General features: G+C 41.3%; 1 protein-coding gene across 3 annotated transcripts in view; it reads left to right on the forward strand.

Moving 5' to 3' along the window:
• The window catches only part of ARHGEF26 (Rho guanine nucleotide exchange factor 26), a 137970-nt gene that overhangs the window by 57248 nt on the left and 63787 nt on the right, over positions 1 to 16935 (forward strand). For 2 of the 3 annotated variants that reach the window (XM_086317564.1, XM_086317571.1), the window contains exon 7: positions 15455 to 15607. In XM_086317564.1, coding sequence (XP_086173690.1) covers positions 15455 to 15607 — 153 coding nt within the window. Of the gene's footprint in view, positions 1 to 3150; positions 3284 to 15454; positions 15608 to 16935 lie in introns of those variants that run through there. The other variant, XM_086317577.1, reaches the window with a different exon arrangement.

Consider the following 16935-nt stretch of genomic DNA (forward strand, 5'->3'; position numbering starts at 1 on the left):
GAGTGATGTCTATGGGATGAAATGGGCAAAAGTCATGTTGCACAGGGTTGGAATGAATCTGACCTCTTCATATGGAAGTGATGTCTGTGATAATGAAGGGAAAGAGAAAGGACTGGGGTAGGATATGAGATCGATGAGATGGATATTGAACTCTAGAACTGTGAGCAGACTTTTTCCAGGGGTATGGCTTCACATTCTTTTCTATTATAGGTTATTACAAAATATCAAATACAGCTTCCTGTGTGTGTCCTCAGCCACTCAGTTGCATTCAACTCTTTATGACCCCATGACTCCTCTGTCCACGGAATTTTCTATGCAAGAATCCTAGAGTAGGTTGCCATTACTCCTCCAGGGGAACCCATGTCTCCTGCATTGGCAGGAAGATTCTTTACCACTGTGCCAGCTGGGAAGCCCTTAAAGTTTCCTGTGCTATACAGTAAATCCTACTGTTTATTTTCTGAACAGTGGTGTGTATCTGTTAATACCGTACTCCTAATTTATTCCTCCCCCTCCCCTTTCCCTTTGGTAACCGTGAGTTCTCTAAACTAAAAAAATAATGAAATAATGCAAAGGAATTTATCTGCAAAGCAGAAACAGACTCCTAGACCCCCAAAACAAACTTATGGTGAGAAGACATTTTTAAATTTAATGAGATATAAAATTCTCAAATAATTAGAAATTTAACTTTAAACTATTTTGATTCAAAGCCAGTGGTTCTTAAGCCCAATGAAGAACTGAGCTAATCCTCCTCTAATTTTGTCACTGATAAGTACCTATTACAATTTCTAGTAAGCTGATGAAGAAGTGTATGCCTATGACTCTGAGCAGATTTGGTGTATGGCAAGATGATATTACACCTACCCACCTGGACTTAATTGACGGAAATATAGGAGCTAGACTTGCTGTCCTTGAACAGAGTGGATTGGAAAATTGAGAAAGCTTAGCGGCTTCATTTAAAAGACATGTGAATTGTGTAAATTCACATGGGAGGGAAAGGAATTTTATTGCACTTGAGTAATAATTAGTGTTAACGAGCACATACCTCATGCCAGACCACATTCTGGCCACTTGTTTTAATTCATTAAGTCATCGTGAGAACCACATGAGGTCATACTATTATTATTCCCACTTTTCGAATGATGAAATAGGTCATGGAGACATTAAGTAGCCTCAGGCTACAAGGCTAGCAGAAGACAGGTTGGGATTTGAACCCAGGCCATCTGGGTCTTGTAAGAGCCTGCACTTGTAACCAGTACCCTGCATCCATCTTCCGGAGGTGTGATGGAATGGTACATGATAGGCTTGCTATATAGTAGGTACAGTGCAAAACAGACTTCAGCTGGAAGTGTATTTATTTATAGATACTGTTATCTAATACTCATGAGATAAGAGATCACATACAGCTAATGTTGGAGAAAAGTATAAAGACTGAGAAAAAGAAGAAAGTGAAAAGTTTGGTCTTTGGTATTGAGGAAGTTTAATATTTGCGCATTTTCTCTTTTCATGTCTTCATGCTCCCTTGCCATTGGGCCGTAGCATCTGTTCCCCTCTTCCTTGTGGTTTCTGGCTTCCCTGTGTTGCCACTGGTCTTGAGCTGATTTCTGCATTTTGCAGGGCTAATGGTTGACCAGTCTTCTGTACTCGTTTCCTTCCATTTTAATAAATGCAGGAACAAATTTATCATCATCGCAAATCCACTTAAGACCAGGTTAAGAACTTGTTTACCCTGTAGATCATATTCTTTGGCTACTTTGCTGGCCAGTGCTAATAGCCATCTAAAAAGAAAATATTTAAAAAATCCATGATGAAAGGTGAATGAGAGGGTTGTATGAGAAAGGGCCTGACTGGAGCCAGCTGCCGATAAACTGGAGCAGGTTTGAAAAATGTCAGCCAAGACATGGAATTCTGTCTCCCTCGTTCAGACAGGCATCCTTTTTCTTAGGATATTATGGCTTAGGAAACCAGCTGCTAGAGTTTTTCAAAGTTCTGTGTCCTGGTTCCTTTTTCTTTCTGCTGAAACTGATGGGAACTATAGAAAACATTGCCTCCTTTTAGGAAGACAACTTTTGGGGGCATATTTAATAAAGAAAAGTGAAGATGCAAAGCTTTTGGGCTTATTGGAAATGTTACTCTTCCTTGTGGGTTAAATTCTCACTTGAAATACCGAGGGCCTTACCTAAAAAGCACCTGGATAGAGTGTCTGAAGGCAAACATGTCCTTCTCTGTGTTGATTTTATTCAAGAATGATGAGTTCACAATAGGAAAGGGGGCTTCAGCATGAAAAGATGTTATTGTTTTACTTGATATTGTTCAAACGTTCTATAAATTTATTCTTGGTGCTATTTCCAAGCACACCCAAGCATCCACATTTTCCTGGCTTATTTGTTCATAATTGGTATTTTATCCTCTAACTGCATCCACCAAAGGCTCAAGACTACCCACAGTGGATGCCATGTACACAGTCCATCTGTTTGAGTGGGAAATGGGGAACAGGGCGAGGACAAGGGTAGCCAGTGTGCCCAGCCAGCTCTCCTGCTAGAGCTGCTAGCTCGAGTGAGGGTTAAATGCAAAAACACCCTTCCAGGCGGCCAAGGGGAAAGGGTCATGGAATTGGTTATGTAACTGTCATCTAATAAAAGGAAACAGTCCCTCCGAAAGTCATAAATTTTTTCTAGGTTTGGAGTTTTCAAAGAATTTTGGCCAGGCAGTGGATTAGCAAAACTGTTCTTGAGTTACATGCCCTGTGTCTTGCATGCTGTGTCAGGAGCACACACACACACCTGCCTTGCTTGCCAGCCGTTAGGGCCATTCGGCCCTGCCCACCCCCCTGTGAGGACCCTGATAATTTAACTCATGTCTGAAGTTATTAACTCATGTTCCTGGGAGATACTTGTTTCATATTATCACCCACTGCTCCTCTCCTTGGAAGTCAGCACTTTAACAGTGGAGCAAGGAGGAATAATAGGAACCTAGTGTTGATTCAATCAATTCAGTTATCAAGTCTTCATTCTTTTTTTTTTTTCTTTAAATTAGCCCCAAATCTTTATTCATCACGAGGAAACAATGTTCAAGAACAACACTAAATAAAAGTTTGCGATCAGGTCAGCCATGGAAAATAAACAATCATGATTTTTTTCCCTTTATTTACAGTGTGTAACACACTTGAGTTTGGGTGAACTCCGGGAGTTGGTGATGGGCAGGGAGGCCTGGCGTGCGGCGATTCGTGGGGTCACAAAGAGTCGGACACGACTGAGCAACTGAACTGAACTGAACACACTTGAAGTTTATTGTATATTAGTAACCTTCAATTTTGTAATCAAAATAAATTTCAAGATAAGCTAACAGTGTTTCTGGTTAGGTCAGCAGATTGAAAACAGTAGGCGAATTTCACCTCCACATTCTCACCTCCACATCTGAACTAATTGTATAATAAATTAAAGGTTTCTTTTTCTTAAAAACTTTTTATTTTATATTGAAGTATAGTTGATTAACAGTGTTGTGACAGTTTCAGGGGCACAGCAGAGCGATGGAGTCCTCATTCTTTGTTAGGTCCTGGAAATCCAGTGATGAGCCAGGCATATTCGGTCTTCACAGTTATATATAAAATTGTAGGGAGGGGGTATGATTTTTCTTTCAGATAGAAATGTACAGTTGTGTTCAGATTTTTAAAAACCATAATTAAAAACTGCAAAACTGTCCATCATAGCCCAAGCGTCCCAGGCCTATGCCTACACAAAGCTTCTTCTCAGGGTGTTTTGAGAAGAGTTCTGGCAAATGCTTCCTGTCATTCATTAGAGCGTTATCTTCATTCTGAGTGAAGTTAAAATGTGAGTGAATTCATGAGTAGTGCTGAAAGAAAAGAATCGAGTATGCAGAAGGTTACCATGGGAACGAGACCTCTTTCCTCCAGCTTCTGTGAAGCAGATTCATATGAGAAATACTTTAAATTCTCATTTTTAAGTAAAAACTTGTTCTAATGGTATTAAAATTTCAAGAAATTTAAAAATAGTATTTTTTACAATTTTTTGGTCCTGTTTCTTCTCCCTCTAGCTTGTCTGTGATCAGTGAGAGAAAGAATTAAGCAAGCAGGAACCTTAAGTGATGCAGGGAAGTGTCGGGAGCACTTGGTTCTGTGTTCGCTCCCTACCGTCCCTCCCCCAGCCCCCAGCTCCGCCTTTCATCTTTGAGATTTGCTGGATGCCCTGGACTGAAGGCATCTGCGGGGAGCTGGATTTAAACCTAGCAGGCTCTGTGTTGTGTGGTATTAAGGATAAGAAAAAAACCCTTTGTTTATCTCTTTCACCTCCGTCACCTCTGTCCTAGGTCCAGGTTGATTTAAAAGGTTTTGATAAGATGTTAAGAATCTTTTAACAAAATCCATCCTAGAGATTTTCAGGATTAAACAGTCGCTCTCAGGATGGAAGTTATGGACATCTTTGTTGAGAATTTTTTTTTTCTCTCACATTCCCAAAACACTTCTGATTCAGCCCTTGTCCCTTTATTATCAATCCAGAGAGAAAGTTTCACAAAACACTAAAATGGAATGGGAAAAGATGTATAGTCTGCTGGGGAGGAAACCCTGTGAGACCATTACCAGATCAGGATGTGTAGGGTATTCTTACTGAGCAGCAACAGCCCTCTATTTCTGTTGAATTAACAGATTTCTCATCAGTGAGTCCAGTGAAGGATTCATAGGTGAGCTTCATCATGTTCATCATTGATTTTAATTGACTGATAATGGCTCCCTTGAGTACAGCTTCTGCATATGGGCAGAGCACCATAATCTGTTAATGATGCCTGCTGTGGGTTAGTGGTGGTATTCTTGCCATGAGTTTGCTCTCCACAGTCTATTGTATTAAAAGAAATTGCTTTAATGTCAATGTGACCACCACCAAAAAACTGAAAAAATAAAAGACCCCAAAACCCCCAAAAGATGCAAACAAATAAGCCTCAATTTTCACTTATCCTCAGCAGAGTAGAAATTCATTTTGGTGGAGTACAGAATGTTCTCTTGTTGATCTGTTAGGAAAGTATTTCCAGGAGCACATAGTTTGCTGCTACTTATCTGGAATATTTCTTTGTTTAGTGAAGATATTTTTTATTATATAATAGCAATTTAGACATGTGAAACCTTCCTGGTATGTTACATGCCTCTGGCGTAACATCCTCTCCAGTGCTATACAATAGCCACTTAGATTGTCAGCTCATCCAAGGGAGGAAGGTATCCAGGAATGATTTGAGTTTGCTAGGCACATGCATATTAATGAAGGGAAAGTACCTTGAAAGGATGCCATTCTCAGAAAGGCACAAGGCTGCGCTGATCATAACCAGAGCCCTGCTCTCTGCTTCCTCAGCCCGAGCACTCACTGCTGAGCTTCTTAGTCACCTGGAATCCTCCCTAAATTGGTGAAGCTGGAGCCAGTCTGGCAAGGTTTTCAGTAAGGGCAGCTGGCACTGAAGAAACTTGGGCTAAACTGCGTCTCATCTTAGTGATCATACTTGTTTAGTCTCTAAATCCTGTCTTTCTTCCAGCCCCATGGACTGTAGCCTAAGAGACGCAGGTTCAGTTCCTAGGTCAGGAATATCCCCTGGAGGAGGGCATGGCAACCCACTTCATGGGTTTCCTGGAGAACCCCATGGACAGAGGAGCCTGGTGAGCTACAGACTCTAGCCCACCAGGCTCCTCTGTCCATGGAATTTCCCGGGCAAGAGTACTAGAGTAGGTTGCCTTTTCCTTCTCCAGGGTATCTTCCTGACCTGGGGAGCAAACCCTCATCTCCTGTATTGGCAGGTGAGTTCCTTACCACTGAGCCACCTGGGAAGCGCTGACCATACTTGACAGGATTGTAAAAGTTTGTGCTGGGAGTTTGCGTCTTCATTGAAACCTTCACTGTGCCTGGAATAACTCTGGGAACTCAGTTTGTGGTCAGTAAATATTAATATATATTTACGAGTGAATAAAGCAAGGTAGGGGCTTCCCTGGTGGCTCAGAGGGTAAAGAATCTGCCTGCAATGTGGCAGACCTGGGTTTGATCCCTGGGTTGGGAGGATCCTCTGGAGGAGGGCATGGCAGCCCATTCCTGTGTTCTTGCCTGGAGAATCCCAATGGACAGAGGAGCTTGGTGGGCTATAGTGCACGAGGTCACAAAGAGTCGGACACAGCTGAGCAACTAAGCACAACACAGCACAGATCAAGGTAGAGACTGACTTCTTTGTAGATGTCGTATAAATAGCATTAGAACAAAATTCCTTGAGTGGATTCCATCTTCATATTTACTGTTTAAAACACAAATTAGATTTATTCATCCATCAGTTACTTGTCTTTTATACTTCAAGTCCTATGGCCAGGCCCCAAGCATAGAGTGTTGAACAAAACAAACATGACTTCTGTCCTCTAGCCCCCTTGCTAAGAGAGATAAAGGTAAACAAAATCATTATATAATTAATTACAGTCATAGTAGACACACCAAAAGAAAAGCATAGAGGTTTATTAAGACATAAAATAAGGGGACCTAACCCGACTCAGAAGGGTCAGGGAAAGCTTCCTGGAGGGGGTGAAAGTGAATCTGAGACTTGAAGGATGAGTGGGGCAAGGGGGAAGGTAACAGGGAATGGGGAGGGGTGGCAAGGAATGACTCCCAGAGGGTTTCACCAGCCACCCCTAACCAATATCTGCTCTCACTCCGTGGACCAGGGCCAGAACACATCACTGGCTGCCACCCTCCTGGAGGCAGCATCTGGGGAGACGGTCAGCTCCTCTGCTCTCTCGCACCTCTTGCCACGGCATAAATCCACTGTGAAAGTCTTTACTCTGTAGATGTGTGTAAATCATTTGTTGAGATAATTCGGTAGTCATTCTTGGAAAGTAATGTATTTCCTCTCTAAGATCCAGCTGTAAGCCTTCTTGCTGGATATTCAGATTGAGGACTGGCCAGTAGTAACAGAGCAGTGGGTACTTGTGAGCAGAGGCAGTAGGTGAAGTAGTTCAAGCAGGCTCTGGACTCAGAGAGGCTCTGCGTTCAAATGGAAGTGTGTTTAGAGTTCTGACTTAAGTTCTCTTAGCCTTGGTTTTCTTATCTGTAAAATGGGTTCATTGGCAGTCATAAAGTCAACTTGAGGGTTAAGTTAGATGAGGCAGTGTGTGGGAAGCGCTGGACTTGGCACAGTGAGTGGTGTTCATGGTTATCAATTGTTGGCTACTTGACATCCGTCAAAGCATGTCATCCTGTGCTAAACACATGGGAGGAGATTTTGTTGGCTGACAGTTGAAGCCAGATTTGTTGTCTGTATTAAATAAATTTTACTCTCCTCTGTAGATGAGTGGATATACTGTCTCCAAAGATCTCTCAGGATTAGTCATCCCTGACATGCCACTGACATTACCAGTTGAATTTGAAGAGGCTGTTAGTTGTGGTCTGGCAACGTTTATCCTCATATGGTAGGTCTTTTCCACCTACTACAGAAGGGAGAAAATGATGCTCACAGAAGTATATGTACTGAGTGTGTCAGAAGCGGCTACTTCCCTGTGGACTTTGCTTTTTCCCTGAAAATGTCATGCTACAATTAAAACCATCATTTGATAAAGCAACCACGAAAGGCCTAAAGAATATGCAGTCCCTGTAGTTATAGGAAATATTAGAGGAGAGGCTACAGGCCTCGAGCAGTTCCTCAGACATGACCATGTGATTCTCATCTTGAAGTCCCCACCTCCTGGGAGGCTGGCCTGGTGTTTCTTGGTGGCCCCGACCTTTTCTCTGCTCAGCCAAGGAGCTCTCCTGGAGGGGCTGCAATCATTTGCAGCCCTCCTGTGAAGTATGGATGTGATTAGGTAGAGGGAGAAGAAGCAAGAAGCAGTCAGTTTAATTTCCCTTTAGAGAGGTGAAACAGATGCTGAAAAGACACATCTGTGAGAATTCGGAGCTACCGGATGCTGGTGATGGTTAGTCAAGAGTCAGACAGGGTTAACCGGGGCGTCTGGTTAAGAGGCAGTGCTTCCAAGAGGCCTTTCCTGGTCCATCAGAGGTTTCTCAAAGTCTAGATGTTAGTGATGACATTAAAATTTTGGTTGGAAAAAAAAAAATGAAAGGTTGTGTAACATGATCGGTTGTAAAACATGATCATCTTGGTACTGCTACAAAGAAGAAATAATGAAGGTATTGTGCCAGGAAAAAAAAATTCATTGGGCTGAAATAGATTTCCATTAAAAAGTTGTTCTTCAAGTAAGCCAGATTGCTTCACAGACTCCATTCAGATTTCACCCAGGGAATCAGAATGCTTTTATTTTTGCTTCAGGTTTCATTTGGATCTCCAGCATTCTCGGTTATTGAAATAATACCTCATTCTTTAGTAATACTTTCTTGGCCTGTTGGTAGCTCAGCTCTTTTAGTGAAATATGCAAATTTGCCCAAAATAACCAATAGAGAATTGAACATAGAAGGCTTTGAATTATGTCTGAATTATGCTTATGTCAAAATAAAAGATGGGCGGCTTCGTTTATATTGTATCAAAATAAGTAAACAGATATTTCATTAGTGCTTTGTTTTTAATCTTGTACTTTGGCAAACTTTCAAGAGTGATAGATGAATTTCCCTTTTCATTGGGAAAAGCCAAGTTACTGTTGTTTTTGGTCATATAGTTGCATTCTTTCCGACTAACAGTTAGCTGAAGACAAGAAATTGGAAGAGAGCTTTGCCTCTGAGATATTTCTTAGATTTACATGATAATGATCTTATGAATGGTTTCTTATTTTTTCAATTTTCTTTGAACATTTTCTTAAAGGACACTTGGAGCTAAAAGAAATTACAAATAGTTTGCATTTATATGAAAACCAGCTAAAAATGAACTAGTCCTGGTTACATACTACCTAGAATTCCTGTGGCTCTGAATTCTCACAGATGTATATTTTCAGGGAAAATTAAACTGCGTTTTTCTCTCCTCTCCCTCTTCCTTCTAAGTTCCTGTCTTCATGGGTGGCTTAATGACCCAACTTATTGCCCAGCTGGAAACTTTGAGTAGAAACCGCAGTGTCTTCCTTGACTCTTCTATCTAATGAGTTTCTCCATTGTATTAACTTTCCCTCCAAACTGTTATCCTAATGTGTCCTCTCCTTTTGATTTCCCATGCAGGCTTTATTGTTACTTGCCTAGGTTAGCGTCTCACTGGCCTGCAAATAGGCTTCCCCACTTCTGTGTCAGTTGTCTCTGTCCAACGGGATGGTTTATTGGCTTCAACAACTCCAGCAGGTTCTCTTTGTCAGTAGACAGTCAGACTTGTGCAGTCTAGCCCAGGCCCACTTGCTTTGCCACTCCCATTCTCTGCTCCTGCTCCTCCTGTGGTTGACATCTTGCCTTGCTAACCCCACAGTCTTTCTGAAGGAGATTCATGTCTTTGCCCACATTGTGTGCTGCTGCAGCTGCTCTGTCCCCTGGCCTCCTGCATTACCGTCCTCATCACTGATGGCCCCTCACGCCTTTCCTCACCTCGGGCCTCCAGGTGCCCTGCCCTACACTGTCGTCACTGTATGACCCTGTCATAGGTCTCATATTGCAAGTGATTGGCTCCCTGCCTCCCATGGGCCACTCACCTCTGAGCATCAGGAGGTAAAGAATCATTTCTTACTCAGTTAAGTTCAGTCACTTAGTTGTGTCTGACCCTTTGCCACACCATGGACTGCAGCATGCCAGGCTTCCCTGTCAATAACCAACTCCTGGAGCTTGCTCAGACTCATGTCCATCGAGTCAGTGATGGACATGAGTCTGAGCAAGACTCATCCTCTGCCATTCCCTTCTTTTCCTGCCTTCAGTCTTTCCCAGCATCAGAGTCAGTTCCAATGAGTCAGTTCTTTGCATCAGGTCGCCAAAGTATTGGAGCTTCAGCTTCAGCCATCAGTCCTTCCAGTGAATATGCAGGACTCATTTCCTTTAGGATTGACTGATTTGATCTCCTTGCAGTCCAAGAGACTCTCAAGAGTCTTCTCCAACACCACAGTTCAAAAGCATCAATTCTTCAGCACTCAGCCTTCTTTATGGTCCAATTCTCACATCCATATATGATACCGGAAAAACCATAGCTTTGACTAGATGGACCTTTGTCAGCAAAGTAATGTCTCTGCTTTTTAATAAGCTGTCTAAGTTGGTCATAGGTTTTCTTACAAGGAGCAAGTGTCTTTTAATTTCATGACTGCAGTCACCATCTGCAGTGATTTTGGAGCCCCAAAATATAAAGTCTGTTACTGATTCCCCATCTATTTGCCATGAAGTGATGGGACCAGATGCCATGATCTTAGTTTTCTGAATGTTGAGTTTTAAACCAGCTTTTTCACTCACCTCTTTCACTTTCATCAAGAAGCTCTTCAGTTCCTCTTCACTTTCTCCCATAATAGTGATGTCATCTGCATATCTGAGGTTGTTGATCTTTCTCCCAGCAGTCTTGATTCCAGCTTGTGCTTCATCCAGCCCAGCATTTCTCATGATGTACTCTGCATATAAGTTAAATAAGCAGGATGACAATATACAGGCTTGACATACTTCTTTCCCAATATGCAGCCAGTTCGTTGTTCCATGTCTGGCTCTAACTATTGCTTCTTGACCTGCATACAGATTTCTCAGGAGGCAGGTAAGGTAGTCTGGTATTCCCATCTCATTAAGAATTTTCTAGTTTGTTGTGATCCACATAACCAAAGGCTTTGGTGAAGTCAGTAAAGCAGAAGTCGATTTTTTGCTGGAACTCTCTTGCTTTTTCTATGATCCAACAGATGTTGGCAATTTGATCTCTGGTTCCTCTGCTGCTGCTGCTAAGTCACTTCAGTCGTGTCCTACTCTGTGAGACCCCATAGACGGCATCCCACCAGGCTCCCCCGTCCCTGGGATTCTCCAGGCAAGAACACTGGAGTGGGTTGCCATTTCCTTCTCCAGTGCATGAAAGTGAAAAGTGAAAGTGAAGTCGCTCAGTCGTGTCCGACTCTTAGCGACCCAATGGACTGCAGCCTACCAGGCTCCTCCATTCATGGGATATTCCAGGGAAGAGTACTGGAGTGGGGTGCCGTTGCCTTCTCCGTCTGGTTCCTCTGCCTTTTCTAAATCCAGCTTGAGCATCTGAAAGTGCACAGTTCATGTACTGTTGAAGCCTGGCCTGAAGAATTTTGAGCATTACTTTGCTAGCATATGAGATAAATGTGATTGTACGGTAGTTTGAACATTCTTTGGCATTGCTTTTCTTTGGGATTGGAATGAAAACTGACCTTTTCCAGTCCAGTTCCACTGCTAGGTTTTCCAAATTTGCTGACACACTGAGTGCAGCCCTTTCACAGCATCATCTTTTAGGACTTGAAATAGCTCAACTGAAATTCTATCACCTCTGCTAGCTTTGTTCATAGTGATGCTTCCTCAAGCCCACTTGACCTCTGGCTTCAGGATGTCTGGCTCTAGGTGAGTGATCACATCATCGTGATTATCTGGGAAATTAAGATCTTTTTTTGTACAGTTCTTCTGTGTATTCTTGCCACTTCTTTCTTAATATCTTCTGCTTCTGTTAGGTCCGTACCATTTCTATCCTTTATTTCTTACTCAACCTTCATTTAATGAAATAACCTCCCCTTGGCATCTAACTCAGCTTCTTCTGTATTGATTCTTGTTATTATACTATTATTTCTTGGAATACACTATTAGTAGCAGAGTCAGCAAGGTTGAAATTCAACTTGTAGATATATATCCCAGAGAACTGAAAACCGCCACTCACACAGATACCCAGATGGGTATGTTGACAGAAGCATTATTCACAGTAGCTAAAAGGTAGAAACAACCTGTTAATATTATAAACAAATTATAATAAGTACCTACAATGGAATATTATTCAACCATAAAGAAGAAAACGTTCTGATATACGCCTCAATATGAATGAACCTAGGAGACACAATACCAAGTGAAATAAGCTAGAGAAGAAGTTGTGTGATTCCACTCAATGAAATATCTAGAATAGGCAAAGTCACAGAGATAGATAGTAGATGAGAGGTTATCAGGGGCTGAGGAGAGGGGGGAATGGGGAGTTGTTGCTTTATGGGTACAGCGTTTCTGTTTGGGGAAAGGAAGGTATTTTGGAAATAGATGATGATGGTTGGAAATAGTGATGATAATTGATGATGGTTTAATTACTGTGACAGTAATTAAAGCCATTGAAAATGGTTTAAATGACATTTATGTAATATATGTTTTACTAGAATAAAAGATATATAGCTTGTATAATTTTTTAAAAAGATACTGCCACCAGCACTCTTATGCATATATGTTTCAACATATAGTTATATATAAGCATGTTGTTTTCCTGTATCATTTATATTTATCATTCTTACCGCCTTAATAGATCACAGATTTCTTGAAGTGAAGGACTAGTCTAAATAGGAAGTAACATGGTTTTTGTTTGTTTAGGGTTTGGAGTTGGATATATTTGAAATCCTGAAACCTTTTAGAGAGGGTTTGATATTTTATTTGAATGTTGAATAAACTCAGCGTGACAAAGTGACATGACGTCACTGACTGAGTTTTGAAACATAGATGTGTTCTTCTGACCGGCTATCTGTTCTTCTGACCTGCTAATCCTGAGGGACACTGTGCGTATTCAGCCTGATCCCATTGGAAGGAAGGCTGAATAGTCTAGCACAGGGTGCTTTTAATTGCTCCTCTTGCTCTTTAAACAAGGAGTTTGGATGATGAGGTCATGTGGATAGGAGCTATATTGACTATTTTCCTGAGTCCTTTTTAAAGGTAATAAACATGTAGGTGCTTTCCCAGAATATAAATGTTAATTCTTCTAAGAAGTTAAAATATATTTCTTTGTTTCGTAAGCTTCTTTGGAGACTTTTAAAAATTGAGTAAAGGTAATTCCTTGGTGGTACAGTGGGTAAGACTTGGCAGTTTCCCTTCACTTTCTCAGCATAGTCCTGATTGGAAAGCTAAAATCCCACAAGCTGTGTGGTGCAGTCAAAAAATAAATAAATAAAAATAGAATAGATAATGATGACAAGCTAATACAATTTGTATTAAAATGAGTTTAATGTATGTGTCAATATGCGTTCATGCTCAGTCACTTGGCCGTGTCTGACTCTTTGCAACCCCGTGGACTGTAGCCCACCAGGCTCTTCTGTTCATGGCAGAAATACTAGTGTGAGTTGCCATTTCCTCTTCCAGGGGATCTTCCCAACCCTTATAAAAATAAGATCTTTAATGTCTTAATTGTTTTGTTTCTGAGTGCCAGGATTTTCTTTGAAAAGAACTGAGATATAAATGTGGGAAAATGTTAGCCCATATTTACCATTAATACTCTAGTATAAATTTCTGTTGTCTCATTCACTGGCTGTCTTGAATTTTGTTTTATGGAGTCCACCCAACAAACTGGTAAGGAGCAATGACGTGCTAAATACCAAAACTAACCTTCCCTTGTACTAATATTCTAGAGTCAACATTAGACATTATTGTTGATTTCACCTTCTTAAGAAAACCCTTTAGTCTCTGGGTAATAGTTATTTTTGATAGATTTGCCTGCTGCTCTGAACATGGTCAGTAAGTGTGCTCTAGGGAAGTTCTCAGTTTTTAGCGTGGATTCAGACTATCCGGCAGTCTTGATAAAGTACAGGTTCAGACTGGGAGAGGTGAGGGGTGAAATTCTGCATTTTAGTTAAGCTCTTAAGTGGTATCAGTGCTGCTGGTCTGGGGGCCAGAGGAAGAACACTCTGTTTCAAATAGCTGATTTGATACTTTGTTAAAATTGGATCCAATATAAGGTTGACAGAAGAAATGCAAGACACCCAAGATGTCCTATGCAGTATTTGGCACAGAGTTGTATTAAAAATTATTCATTGTTTATCTGAAATTTAATTTTGACTGGGCTAGACACAATATAGGTGTGTGTGAGTGCACACAAGACACACACACAAGGCAACTCTAAATTGCAATCTAAATCATTTACAAAGTCATTTAAATGTCATGTATTGTATTAGATGTAAATGATATGATTATTTTTATTTGGAGAGAAAGGCCCCATAGAATTAGGTTTGTTTCAGACTTGTTTTTAGGCACTTATTTAGGTATTTTGCTCATATGCTTTTCAATACAATAATATATGTAAGGATTAATGCTGCACCCCGTCCCCAAGTATCTAGGGAATTCTTGAAAAAATAGTGAAATCTGTACATTCCAAAATATACCTGAAAGCACAGAAATGTCCTGGACTATCAATGTTTTAAGCTAACCATATGAAGTAATGGGCTTCACCAGTGGCTCAGATCCCTGGGTTGGTGAAGGAAATGGCAACCCACTCCAGTGTTCTTGCCTGGAAAATCCATAGACAGAGGAGCCTGGTGGACTACAGTCCATAGGGTCACAAAGAGTCCAAAACGACTGAGTGGCTAACACTTTCACTTTCATATGAAGAAATAAGATGTTAATGAGAAACGCTGGGCTAGAAGAAGCACAGGCTGGAATCAAGATTGCCAGGAGAAGTATCAATAACCTCAGATATTCAGATGACACCACCCTTAAGGCAGAAAGTGAAGAGGAACTAAAAAGCCTCTTGATGAAAGTGAAAGAGGAGAGTGAAAAAGTTGGCTTAAAGCTCAACATTCAGAAAATGAAGATCATGGCATCTGGTCCCATCACTTCATGGGAAATAGATGGGGAAACAGTGGAAACATTGTCAGACTTTATTTTGGGGGTCCAAAATCACTGCAGATGGTGATTGCAGCCATGAAATTAAAAGATGCTTACTCCTTGGAAGGAAAGTTATGACCAACCTAGATCGCATATTGAAAAGCAGAGACATTACTTTGCCAACAAAGGTCCATCTAGTCAAGGCTATGGTTTTTCCAGTGGTCAGGTATGGATGTGAAAGTTGGACTGTGAAGAAAGCTGAGTGCTGAAGAACTGGTGCTTTTGAACTGTGGTGCTGGAGAAGACTCTTGAGAGTCCCTTGGACTGCAAGGAGATTCAACCAGTCCATTCTGAAGGGATCAGTCCTGGGTGTTCTTTGGAAGGACTGATGCTAAAGCTGAAACTCCAATACTTTGGCCACCTTATGCAAAGAGTTGACTCATTGGAAAAGACTCTGATGCTGGGAGGGATTGGGGGCAGGAGGAGAAGGGGACGACAGAGGATGAGTTGGCTGGATGGCATCACCGACTCGATGGACATGGGTTTGGGTGGACTCCGGGAGTTGGTGATGGACAGGGAGGCCTGGCGTGCTGCAATTCATGGGGTCACATGCGGACACGACTGAGCGACTGAACTGAACTGAACTGATGATAGATTAAATTTAGACTGTTTTATAGTTTTTTCTTGTATTTTTTTGGTACCGTGTACTTCTGGTATTTTCAAACCCTGTATAATAACATTTCATGAGGATAATGTGTTGTCTATTAAAGCATATGGAAGGCAGTGTAAATGCTTTTCTTTTTTTTTTTTTTTAGATTCTTTACAGAGTTGGAAGCAAGGCATCAGAATAATATCTTCATAGAAGACATAAGTGACATTGTGGAAAAGCACACAACATCCACATTTGACCCATACGTGAAATACTGCACAAATGAAGTCTACCAACAGCGGACACTGCAAAAATTGTTGTAAGCAGTATTGAATGTTGCAGCTTTAATGATCTAATCATGTTTTAATTGGGTCACGTTGATTGAAATTAATTGATCTCTTAAATTAAATGTCTTTTGGGAACAGAAGTGCTTTTGGGCAGGGGTGTTAGATTAGAAAAACCCAGTTGTGGAGAATTTTCTTTAAAGTTCTTCTGAAATTATAGCTTGTTGATTTTTTCCTTGTTTCTTTTTTTTTTTAATTCCTGCAAGACTTGGGTCTCGGGGTGGGGGCGGGTAATGATGATCGGTGATCATCATTCTAAATGGTGAGAAGGTTGTTCTCTAAGCTGTTATCTGGTCATTAAATAGTTTGCCTGAGGCCAAGATATAGTTCTTGAACTAGTGCCTAGGAGCCAAAGTGTCCTCTGGTATTCTAATCTTCCTCCATTCGAATGACAACTCTGTATTTAGTTGTTTATGGGAATAACTCATCTTTTCCCTCTAGGTGGTTATGTGTGAGGAGAACAAGGATGGGCTGAAGGAAGGTGTTTTTTTTTTTTTTTTTAAGTTCTTAAAGGCTCTAATTGTGAAACGAAAAAGAAGTAAACCTTAAATTTCCACACACTCCTTTTCCCTTTGTATTATTTAGGTTACTGAGAGTTTTGGTGTGATGAATATGCCATCTCTAGTCTGAAAAGCATTCAGCAGTGGTTCAGCAATGTCTGTATTGCTTTATTGGGGCCGGGGCTTGTTTATCACAAGGAGCTCCGTGTACAGTTGGACATCGCTGTAAACTCAGCTTGGGGGCTGACTGGCTGTTATCATCCTTCTGTGAGCTGTGGTGTTTACAACCGAAGCGTGGCACGCTGGCCAGTCTCTAGACAATGTGAGAGACCCTATGATGATGATTACCTCATGGCCACTTAGAGAAACAGCCCCCGTGTGGGCAAGAAGGCCTGATGACGCCCCATTCCCCCTCCACATCCTCCTTAAAATCTTGTACAGGCAGGGAGGAAAACCCACAGCTGCCAGCCCTAAATGAGGTTATTAGCACAAGCAGGATTTGTCTGCACTGCGGGGCATTTTTTTCTAGATTAGTCTTTGTTGTGGAGACTGTTCTGTACATTCTAGCGCCCCAGGCTCCTGTCCACCAGCTGCTGGTAGCACAGCCTCACCTCAGCCTTGATAACCAGGAATGTCTCCAGAGGTTACCTGATGCCCTCATCCGCCATGGGAATTGCGATGTAAACGTTACTCTTTAATGGTTGGAAAATCCAAGTGACACGTGTAAAAGCCGAAGCCTGGAATTAGAGCTAAATTAAGTTTTGTTTTGCAAGATTAAAAAAAAAAAACAAAAAAACTTGAAT

This window comes from Bos grunniens, chromosome 1 (genome assembly GCF_055505025.1).
Source record: "Bos grunniens cultivar Pamir isolate PY7600 chromosome 1, Bosgru_T2T1.0, whole genome shotgun sequence".
Classification (NCBI taxonomy): Eukaryota; Metazoa; Chordata; class Mammalia; order Artiodactyla; family Bovidae; genus Bos; species Bos grunniens.